This window comes from Peromyscus eremicus, chromosome 8a (assembly GCF_949786415.1).
Source record: "Peromyscus eremicus chromosome 8a, PerEre_H2_v1, whole genome shotgun sequence".
Lineage (NCBI taxonomy): Eukaryota > Metazoa > Chordata > Mammalia > Rodentia > Cricetidae > Peromyscus > Peromyscus eremicus.
Window position 1 is genome coordinate 36,795,711 of NC_081423.1, and position 12,001 is coordinate 36,807,711.

Consider the following 12,001-nt stretch of genomic DNA (forward strand, 5'->3'; position numbering starts at 1 on the left):
TATACAGAGAAGCCCTGTCTCGAAAAAACAAAAACAAAAAAACCAAAAAGTTATACTAATTTGCATATATGTAATGGATGAATTCCAAATTTTGTACAAATGTCAGCAACACCTTTAAAACTATAAAAATTCTCTACAAAGACAATTTGAAAATCTCAAAAACAAACAAACCAACAAACAAAAAACCCCCAAAAACTGTAAAGTCAGGTCTAGCTGCAGCAGGGTTTAACAGCGAGGACCAGTGCCACTCACTCACCCATGATCTACTTTCAAATACAACCTCACCAGGCAATTTAAAGACCAACTGTCTAATTGGGCGTGGTAGCACATCCTTTAAGTCCAGCACTGAGAGGCAGAGGCAGGTGGAGGCCAGCCTAATCTACAGAGTGAGTTCTAGGGCAGGCAGGGCTATACAGAAAAAGTCTGTATTGAAAAAAAAAAAAAAAAAACCAAAATAAATAAATAAATAAATAAGAATGACTGATTGTCTAATACAGACCTAAGATTTTAGACAGGATTGAGTTTCTGGTAATTTTAAAGAAATATACATGCTCCTGAAGGTCATATAAAAGTAAGTACTCTGTGGAGATGGAGACATGGCTTAGTAGTTAAGAGTAGCTTGATTCCCATCACCCACATGGTGACTCACAATGTCTGTAACTCCAGTTCCAGGGGATCAGACCCTTTTCTGGCTTCCACAGGCACTGCACACACATGGTGCACAGACATACATGCAGGCAAAACACCAAAACATATAAAATAAAAATAACTGTTTTTTAAAAGGTACTTTAGGCTGGAAGGTGGTGGTGCACACCTTTAATCTCAGTACTTGAGAGGCAGAGATAGGCAGATCCCTGAGTTCAAGGCCAGCCTGGTCTACAGAGTGAGTTTCAGGAGAGTCAGGGCTACACAGAGAGACCCTGTCTTGAAAACCAAAATAAATAAATAAATGAAAAGTACTTTAGGGGTAAGTGATATTGTGATGGGGGAGGGGGTTTCTTCTTAGAATGCTAGATGACAGCTATTGCCACCATGGTAAACACAATCAGTAACTAAGTGTTGTGTACTTGTAAACTGCTGAGAATAAATTTTAAGTGCTCCTACCACACAAATGTTAACTGGCTGGCTTTACCCATCCTTATAGCAAATACTTACATAAATCATATTATATGTCATAAACACACACAATTTTAATTTGCCCATAAGAAAAAAATCAATTACCTTCAATGGCTCAAGTTCATTCTCATAGGACTTGACAATCTCCTGTGAAGACGCTAACTGGGCCTCCTTACTAGTAATCTGATCGCGGATCTCACAGGCTTTCTCCTTATTTTGCTTCAGATATTTCAATTCTGTTTGACACTCTTTTACCTTCTGACCTTGTGTCTGACGCACCTGTCGAAGTGTATCTAAGGCTTTAATGTACCTTTGAAGATATGAAATAAAAGTAAAATTTCCGGCTGAGTAAATTACAGTAGAATATTATACAAACATTAATACTACATTTGGAATTAATAACCTGGAAAATGTTTATGACATCATGGCTAAGTGAAAAAAAATTACATTTATTCTATCAGATAAACATGCACAGCAAGAAAACTGAAAGTATGCCCAATGGCTGCCACTTGGTGGAGTAGTGAGTGCTGACTCTTTTTGCTTTTTAATTTTGTCTTTTATAAGAGCATTGCCGGGAGGTGGTGGCGCACGCCTCTGATCCCAGCACTCAGAAGGCAGAGGCAGGCGGATCTCTGTAAGTTCAAGGCCAGCCTGGTCTACAAAGCATGTTCCTCAACTGCCAGAACTGTTACACGGAGAAACCTTGTTTCAAAACACTAAATAAAAAAAATAAATAAAAAAAGAGCATCAAGGTAGCCATGGTGGTGTGTCCCTAAAACTCCAGGTGCTGGGTGAGCACAGAAGTTTGAGGGTAGCCTGGGCAATAAAACCAACTGAAACACCCAGTCCAGAATGGGGATCTAACTTGTAAGGACCTGGTTTCAAGCACAGTCTCACAAAATACAACATAACTAAATAACTTTGCAGACACAAAAGTCACAGATACAAACCTTGTTGCTGAAAAAATCTCATCAAACTTCTGCTTCAGGGCCTTTCCTTCACTTAAAGGCCAGTTGGAGTCTTCTTGGTGACAGAAAATGACATTATTTAGCACAGCCTTGGAAACCCCAAGACAGCTTATCATTTCTCGGTCTATTTCTGCACATTTGGAGCTGATACTGACATTTTCACCATGCCTACAAGGGTGAGAATCAAGGCTGTGAGTGAAATGACCTTCGGAGGTACCTACTCTGCTGTTTAATCTTACAAACCCTTCTCTTGAGGTCTTATCTACCCGAGACTGGCCTCAAACTCACTATATAGCCAAGAACAATCTAAGAACTACCCCCAAGCCCCAAGTACTAGGATTACAAGGGTCTGCCACCCCCAGTCTATGTGGTATATACTAGGCAAGTACTCTACCAGCTGAGCACTTACAAGCAAATGCTATTCTTCACAAAAAAACAAAATGGCCCTTTGCCTGTCCCATTAAAACGGTGTCCTCCTGCTAAGAAAATCTTGCAGCCAGGGAAACAGATTAGTTGGTGAAGTGCCTGCTACCTAAGCATCCCAACTGGAGTTCAATTCCCAGCACCCATGTAAAGAAAGCTCAGGTGGTGGCATGCACTTATAGTATCAGCTGAGGAAGCAGAGACAGGAGGACTCCTGGGACTCACAGGCCATTAGCCTAGTTGAACTAGCAAACTCCAGGTCAATAAATGACTATGTCTCAAAGAGGTGAATGGCTCCTGAAGAACCATACCCAAGGCTGAACTCTGGCTTCTTCAAACACACCTGCAGACATACCCACAGGAACACATACACACAGGGGAATAAAGCTAACTCTTTGTGGTCAAAAAGTTCACTGATGGGAAGGTTATGTAAAACAGGTCGTGCAAAAAGCAGGCAAGAATTTTTAAAAGCATAGTAGGACTTTTTGGGTCTATGTGTTCGTTTTTGTGTTAATGTCTGTGTGTACATTCCCATGGGGGGGCCACAGGACAATGCAAGTTATCTTTCTCAATCAATGTTCACCTTTCTTCTGAGACATTAAATCTGGAGTTCCTGATTCAGCTGACTGAGTACCCAGCAAGTCCCAAGATCCTCCTGTCTGTTTCCCCAGAGCTGGAATTACAAGCACATATGACTACATCTGGCCTTTACATGGGTGCTGAGAATCAAACCTGGATCCTCACGCTTGTTTGGCAAGAATCTCCCCATATTTCAAATTTTAAATAATGAATTTAACATAATCCGAGTGTACATAATTGTGGGTGCCAGCAGATGGTACCAGATCCTCTGGAGCTGGAATTATGGGTGATTTTGAGTGGCCTGATGCAGGTGCTGAGAACTGAATTGGGTCCTCTGGAGAATGCAAGTGAGTCATCTCTCTAGCCCCAATAAGGATTTTCTACAGTTGGTCTTAGCTAAATGGCTGAGAAGTGGTGAAACCCACTTCCTCACCCACTTTATTTGTGTTTCTCTTTATTCACCTTTCTCTGTCTGCTATTGATGATCATATTCTATTGTATTCACTTAAGTCTCTTGTGTTTTTAGTTCTGGGGATGGAAGAATGAATACTTCCTATCTACTTATACGAACATTTTCAATTAGCATATTTAAAATCTAAGTATGTGAGCTGGGTGTGGTGGCTCACATCTGTAATCCTAGCAGCAGGGAGGCTAAGGAAGGCGGGCTGCCACAAACTGTGCTAATGTAGTGCTACATGCCTATAATCTCTTGGGAGGTAGAAGCAGGAAGACCAGAAGTTCAAGTCATCCTTGGCTACATAGGAAGTTTCAAACCACCTAGATTTCATGAGACCCTTACCTCAAAAAACAAAACAAACCCCAAATATATAAAGGAAACTCCCGGCATTCTTTCTGATAAAGCCTACCTCCAAAATCCACACCCATTACAAGGGATTACCAACTCTAACACAGTAATAATGGTCAAAAGGGGTAAATTACTAGTCTTCCCTATTTGTCTACTTTTCACCTTACCCATCCTCTGTATATGAAAGTCGCATTTATTCAACCTAAACTTGAATAGTTACACACTTAATTACAACAACTATTCATAGATGACATAGGCAATGGAATATTATTGCTAAATCTTTAATAAGATCATTCTATTTCTGGGCTGGAGAGATAGCTCAGTGGTTTAGAGCATTTGTTGCTCTTGCAGAGGACCTGGGTTCAATTCCAAACACCCACGTGGTGGCTCACAACCATCTACAACTCCAGGTCCAGGAGATCTGACGCTTTCTTCTAATCCACTGTACATGGAGGCAAAACATTCCTACACATTAAATATATAAATGTAAAAAGAAATTGAAAAAAATTGTTCTATTTCAAGATAAACAATATCAAAAAAGTACACGTTGATAGTGGCTGAGATTCTGTAATGTAGCGGCATGGAGTAGATGGGAGCTCTACTCTGTATTCAATTACACTGTGAATACAAAATTACTCTAAAAATAGAGCCTGAGGTCAGGTGTGGAAACATATGCCTGTAATCCCAGCACTCACAAGGCTGAGACAAAATTTCAGGCCATTCTTGGCAACACAGTGAGTTCCAAGCCAGGCTGAGCTTCAGTATAAGCCCTGTCTCTAAAAGAAAAAAGAAGACTATATCAAAAAGGAAAACAAAATCCTGTTGAAAGAAAAGTAATATACTCTCCTAGAATAAACAGTAGTGACAGGAAGCCTCCTGGGCCCAGAACACCAGTGTGAGCAGTTCTCCCAAGTACAAGGTGAGTACCTACTTTTTCCTAGTAATGACTCCTTCCAGGGTTTTAAATTCCGTTTTTTTGCTTTTCTGACTGCAAAGCATAGACCTCTGCACAGCCACCACCTCTCCATTGACATCTCGAAACTGCAGGCGAATCTGGGCCCGCACATCTGTTTCTTGAGCAACCTTTGATGGTAAACAGAGTAACAGTCATAAGGAGTACCAGCATGGCCCTATCAAGGAAAGGAAAGAGTACCAACACCGTGCTTATCTAAAAATGGGGGGGAAGTCACTAAAGACCTCATTCAAAATGAGCTATTTTTACACATTTTCAAAACACGGGAAGTATACTGTTGAGCTTATTTTTTCAAGATCATACAGCATTAGCTGCATCTTTTGTTCAGTGCTCAATTCCCCTCTAGGAAGTCATCTCATTGTTCTATACACTGTAGTATATTCCACTTTTATAACTACCAATAGCAGTAGCCAACAAAAAATCCTTATCAAGAAATACTCTTGTGGGTACTGGTGGTGCACACCTTTAATCTCAGCACTTGGGAAGCAGAAGCAGGTGGATCTCTGTGAGTTTGAGGCCAGCCTGGTCTACAGAGTGAGTTCTAGGACAGCCAAGGCTACACAGAGAAACCCTATCTTGAAAAACAAAAAACAAAAAGGAAGGAAGGAAGGAAGGAAGGAAGGAAGGAAGGAAGGAAGGAAGGAAGGAAGGAGAAAATTCTCTAGCTATTGCCCTCTTAGTTATAGAAAAAAAAATCATAAAATAATGATTGGTTTTCTGACCACTGAAGCCTACTTTGTGAAGAGAAGCAAATGGCTTCCTATATCTGAACACCCTTTCACTGTTACCATGTGAAGTTGATGGCACGCTCCTTAGATAACTTCCAACCTCTCCTCTTCCTTGTCTGTGAACACATCAGTTCTAATGCTCTAGCTGCAGGCCCTGAAGCCCTTTTGTTCATTTCTAACTTGATCTCCTCAGGCTTTAAATAGTGACTGTACTGAACTGTTGCTATCACAAATTCCTAATTTTTTTTTTTTTTAACTCTAACTTCTCAATGATACATTCTTTTTTTTTGCGACTGAATATTTACTTTGGAGATCTACCAAATACCTCAAACTTATATATGTAAACCAGACCCACCCAAATTTCCTTTTTGAGTACCTCTATGACAATAAAAGGCAAAATGATTTTTATTTTTATTTTTTTTGAGACAGGGTCTCACCATGTAGCCTTTGCTATCCTGGAATTTTCTTTGTAGACCAGGCTAGCTTCGAACTCACAGAGATCCTCCAACCTCTGCCTCCTGAGTGCTGGATCAAAAGGTGTGCACCACCACTGCCGGGCTGGAAAATTATCTTAATTTGTTCACGGAGAAAGCCTGAGGCTATGCTTTTGCTTCTCTCAGCATCATTATCCAAAACATTAGCTGATCTGTTGGTTCTACACTCAGGTCACACCCCACGTCTATCTCTCCCACTTCCACTACCTTAACTAAGCCTCTCAGTCCATCTCCTACCTTACAGTCTTCAGTCAGCAACAGACTGATCCTTACCACGTAACTCAGACTGTGTTTTCTCTGCTCAAAATCTTCTGAATAACTATTTAACAACTGGGCTGAGGCTACAGGTCAGCAGTAAAGCACCTGCCCAGCGTGCTGAGGCTCCAGAGCCTAGGGTCTTCTAACTCTGACATGGCTTTCCATGGCTGCCTTCACCACCTTGCTCCTCTCAGTCCCTGAACAAACTCAGCATGTTTTCACTTCAGGGACTATGCACTGGTATTAACACTGGATGAACAATCTTCCCCAGACTTTAAGCAGCTCACCTCCTCTTGAACAAATATTAAAATGTGTGTCTTGTTTGTTTTTGAGTCTGGGTCTCTCGATGTAGCTCTGGCTGGTCTGCAACTTCAAGAGTGCAGGCAAGAACACAACTTAGGGGATGGCTGATGGCTCAAATCATAAGTGGTGGTGACTTGCACCCAAGAGTGGCAGCAACAGAATGGCGAGGACAAATCCTGGGTACATTTTAAGGAGGAGCAAAGACTGGCCTGTGAATTGGAAACTGGGTAAGATAAAGGAATCAACTAATTAAGGCCAGCCCACAGGGTTTTGTTTGTTAGTTTGTTTTTTGTTCGAGACAGGGTTTCTCTGTGTAACAGCTCTGGCTGTCCTGGAAGCCACTTCATAGACCAGGCTGGCTCGATCTCAGAGAGATCCACCTGCCTCTGCCTCCCAAGCGCTGGACTAAAGGCTTGCGCCACCACGCCTGGCCTCAACCCACAGGTTTTGGCAAGGAAAAAAAAAAAAAGATGTGGATGATGCTATCATTTACTAAACTGGAGTTCCAGAGGTAGAACCAGGCCTGAAAACAAGGGAATTCTTCATAAAATAATTTATACTCAACACAATGAACATGGAGTGTAGTTTAGTAGATTTTTACTAAAAACTGAAGGACTTTTCACCTGATCCCTCCCTCCTATTTCTCAATGAAGTACAAGCCCAAAGCAGTAACTGAGCAGAGTAGATTATAGGGTTAGAAGAGAAGGTATGAGCAGTCATTTTAGAGGGCTCAATAAGATGACTATTTCCAAGATGAAATTCACAAATTCTTTCATAGTTCCAGCATAATCGTTAGTCACGGGAAAGTTTAAAGTTATACTAGCAGCTTTTGGAGGTGCGTTTGGTTTGGGTACTAGTTAGGTTTTGTTGCTAAAACCCTGAAATAAACCAAAAGCAGTGTGGGGAGGTTTATTTGGCTTACAAGTTAGTTTCACCTCAGGAAGCCAGGGGCAGGGCTCAAGTCAGGAATCTGGAAGCAGGAACTGAAGCAGAGACCACGGAGGACTGCTGCTTACTGGCTTGTTTCTCTGGCTGGCTCGGCTACCTTTCTTACACAGCTCAGGCCCACCTGCCCAAGGACAGTACCACCCACAGTGGGCTGGGCCCTCCCATATCAATCAGCAATCAAGAAAAGCCCCACAGACAGGTTCACAGGCCAATCTGATGGAGGCAATTCCTCAATCAAGGTTCCCTCATTCCTAGGTTATGTCTAGGCTTGTGTCGGCTTGACAAAAACTATGACAACCTGGTTTTGTTCGAGACAAGGTCTCATGTAGCCCAGTCTGGCCTTGACCTCCTGATCCTCCTGTCTCAACTTCCAGAGTGCTGAATTACAGGCATGTGGCAGCATACCAGGGTTAAAGTTTAAAGTCACGTTTGATGACACAACTGAAATGACTAACAGGTGGCTGGTTAAATAAACTAGGGCTGGTAGTAATGGCTCGTGCCTTTAATTCAAGAGGCAAATGTAGCTAGAGTTTTCCTGTCTGGCCCACAGTCAGGACAAATCTCTCTCACCTACCAGTCCCACAGCTGCTCAGACCTGACCAAGTAAACACAGAGACTTATATTGGTTACAAACTGTATGGCCGTGGCAGGCTTCTTGCTAACTGTTCTTACAGCTTAAATTAATCCATTTCCATTAATCTATACCTTGCCACGTAGCTCGTGGCTTACCGGCATCTTCATATGCTGTTTCTCATCGTGGCGGCTGGCAGTGTCTCTCTGACTCAGCCTTTCACTTCCCAGCTTTATTCTCCATTCTCCTCCTTGTCCCGCCTACACTTCCTGCCTAGCCAATGGCCAATCAATGTTTTATTTATTGACTAATTAGCAACACATTTGCCATACAGAACATCCCACAGCAGGCAAAGGCAGGTTAATCTCTGTTAAATTAAAGGCCAGTCTGGTTTACATAGCTAGTTTCAGGTCAGCCAGGACCACACAGGGAGACTTTGTCTTAAAGTAAATAAACAACGTGGGCAGTGGTGGTGCACACCTTTGATCCCAGCACTTGGGAGGCAGAGGCAAGCAGATCTCTGTGAGTTCGAAGCCAGCTTGGTCTACAGAGCGAGTTCCAAGACAGGCTCCAAAGCTATACAGAGAAACCCTGTCTCGAAAAACCAAAACCAAACAACAATAACCTATAGGACATAAACTCAACCGAGTATTAATGAAAACTAAAAACAGCAAGTATGTATATGTATTAACAAAATTCTAGAGATACACTGAAATATAAATGTGCAAGTGTATTTATAGATACACAGACATGGTTTTACAAGCACAGGAAGAATTTAACAATAAACTCTTAACTGAGATTTAATGGCACTAAGTAAATTCATATTCTTGTTGTATACAGATATGCAATAAGAAAAACCTATAGGCCAAACTCAATGTCCTATATACACACTACTAGTAAAAAAAACACTGCAATTCAAGCAAAGCTTCACTAAGATTTTCATCATGGTAGACTATAGGAAAAAAACTAAGAGCAATCTAAATGCAAATAATAATGCAATTATTAATGATATTTATACAGCACCACAAATTTTAAATAAAGACCTCAGCTTAAAATATATATATATATTGAAAACATATCCCAAATGCCAAGATTAAGAATTCATTATGGTGGTTTATTTTTTTTTCAAAAATTATTTTTTATTATTATTTTTCGTGTGTACTCTAGAGCACACGTGTGCATGTCTGTGTGTGGGCACACATGTTATGGCACATGTATAGAGGTCAGAGGACAACTTTGTGGCATCAATTCTCTCCTTCCATCTTTACAAGTTTGACCCCTAGCTTGCCATGCAAGTGCATTTACCTGTTGAACTACCTCGTCAGCCCTATAGTGTTTTAATAACCTCACACTGTATGACGATGCTTAGTGGGGAAAAAAAACCTGAATGTACCATTAGATAGGACTATGATCTCTGCTCTGTAAAACATTATGTATGGGGAGAAAAATTAATAAAAATATCAACAACGGTTATCATGCGGTGCTAGACTGTAGATGACTTTCCTCTCTTCATACTTTCCACTGTTAGGTCCTCTGTAATAAGCAACTAGTACTTTTATAATTATAAAAATTTCATTTTTTTAATAAATTTAAATTTATATAAATTTAAATAAATAAAATTTTTAAATAAATTTTTTTTTTAAATTTTACAAACACAATTACCTTGGGATCATGAACAAATGTATTTCCTTTGGTTCCAGGAGGGAAATCTCCAGTACAAATATACTTTAGACATTCAATGATGGTCTAAAGAAATAGAAAATTGTGTTATTTAGTTATAAGAGAACCACAGAAGTTTATGACAAATATTAATTCACAGCCAGGTGTGGTGGTGCATGTCTAGAGTTCCAGCACTCAGGTGGAGGGCAGGAAGATCAGGAGTTCAAGGTCAGCCTAAGCTACATGGGATGCTGTCTCCAAAATAAGCAAATAAAATAACTATATGTATATGTGTATGTATATATATATATATATATGTATATGCAGCTAATGATTATAAACACTTTATTAGGTCTCTTTTCGAATGTTAGGACCACACCAGGTACGATGTTAAGTACATACATAATAGATATTCACCACAGAACATTTCCACATAAAGGTCCATCTCCTGGCATTCAAAACCCAACATGGCATTTCTGACTAGCCTGCAACTCGGTATGTAGACAAGGTTGGCCTCGAACTCACGAAAATGGGCATGTCTCTGCCAATCTAGGATTAAAGGTATGTATCACAACGCACAGCCCAAATTTTTAGCAGCATGGTAAAATAGTTCTCCAGCTTAAGGCTCGCTCCATCAGCTCGTCTTCACATTAAACCATTTCTTTCTTTCATTCATTATGCTCTACCAGTAAACATATTTTGAAACTCTAGGTTACGTATTTCTCACATTTTATACCTTTTTTCGGGGGGGGGGGGTGCAGTGTTGGGAAAAACTAATGAGGAGTGACTGCTATGCTTCGGGAACAAGGGGGCGGGGCTGGAGAGCCCGGGCGCAGATGGCCTCCCGCGGGAACAGGAGCCAAGCCCCAAAGTGGCTGGGCCAGGCCGGCTCCCAGGTCGCCGCGGTCCACGGGCCACGCAAAGCGACACCCCAAGCACCTTCTGCGGCCCTCGCCTCCGGACTTACCGTCTTCCCCGCCCCATTAGGGCCAACCAAAATTGTGAGGGGGCTGAAGAAAGTGATAATTTGCTTATCTTTATCCTCTATCCCAAAACTCCGCACGCCCAGAATGCTCATCTTTTCGATCCGGGACATGTTTGCAGCACGTTTCGTATCTCAGTGCCAGGGACAAGATTAACCTCAGGCGGAAGATGGGCAAAGCCGGGAAGCGGACGCCCCGAGCGGACCGGGAAGTGCGGAACACTCGCTGCGAGCTGCGGGCGGGAGCTCCGGCGGGCGCACTTCCGGTCTCGCGGGCTTCTGTTTTCCCCGGAGGGCGCGGGCCGGTTCAGGGCTGCCGACCCACCGCCGAAGAGAGCCTAGGGACCCAGCCACGGCGAACTCGCAGATTCCCGCCTCGCTTGACCTGGGGGTCACGTGGGACGCGCAAGCCCTTGTCCACGCCTCTCGCACGCCCGGGGCATGCCGGGAAGTAGGAGGCCTACGGTTCGCGAGCAGGTCTTCCCGGTGCAGCTCCTTAAAAGGCTGGGCAGTCGTTTCTGACTTCCTGCTCTTTACTGACGTAGGGCGGCAGCTGCCGGCTTAACTGTTGAGTTTGGTTTGCTTTGGTGTTTTGAGACAGGCGCTATCTCTGTAGGCCAAGTTGGCCTCGATCTCGCGATTCTCCTGCCTCAGCTTTCCGAGGAGTGTTACTACTAGAGCCACCTAGCCCTGTTTGAAAAGAATAACTTTTTTAAGTAGAAAAGACCAAGAACTTGACTCTCTGCACTTGGATCCCTGGACTGCAAGAATGGGGTGGGCTGGGGTGCATTTGAAGACCCGTTAAGTGGTCTGTTAGTGACATCTACTTTACTGATGATACTGTTTATTCGTATTTTCCCTGCCACTGTCCATTGGCTAGTAGTTTCTCTTGATCACATAATTGTGATGATGCCATCACAACAGACTGTACTCTCTATATTTGTGCTTTCAGTTTTAATTCCTAGTAAGATGGACATATTGTGCCCGGCAGTGGTGGTGCACGCCTTTAATCCCAGCACTCGGGAGGCAGAGGCAGGCGGATCTCAGTGAGTTGGAGGCCAGCCTGGTCTACAGAGTGAGTTCCAGGAAAGGCTCCAAAGCTACACACAGAAACCCTGTCTAGAAAAACAAACAAACAAACAAACAAAAAATAACGTATTGCTAGTTAATGAGATCCTTGCAAGGGCTTTTTGT

General features: G+C 42.4%; 1 protein-coding gene across 1 annotated transcript in view; it reads right to left on the minus strand.

Annotated features, from left to right (window-relative positions):
- The window catches only part of Rad50 (RAD50 double strand break repair protein), a 58,952-nt gene extending 47,798 nt beyond the window's left edge, over positions 1-11,154 (minus strand). Inside the window, exons 1-5 of the mRNA XM_059270550.1 lie at positions 10,793-11,154; positions 9,829-9,912; positions 4,823-4,974; positions 2,067-2,252; positions 1,222-1,426 (exon numbers count right to left, since the gene is read on the minus strand). Of these exons, the coding sequence (XP_059126533.1) occupies positions 1,222-1,426; positions 2,067-2,252; positions 4,823-4,974; positions 9,829-9,912; positions 10,793-10,921 (756 nt within the window). The 5' untranslated portion in view covers positions 10,922-11,154. The remainder of the gene's footprint in view (positions 1-1,221; positions 1,427-2,066; positions 2,253-4,822; positions 4,975-9,828; positions 9,913-10,792) is intronic.
- Between the last annotated feature and the right edge of the window lie 847 nt (positions 11,155-12,001).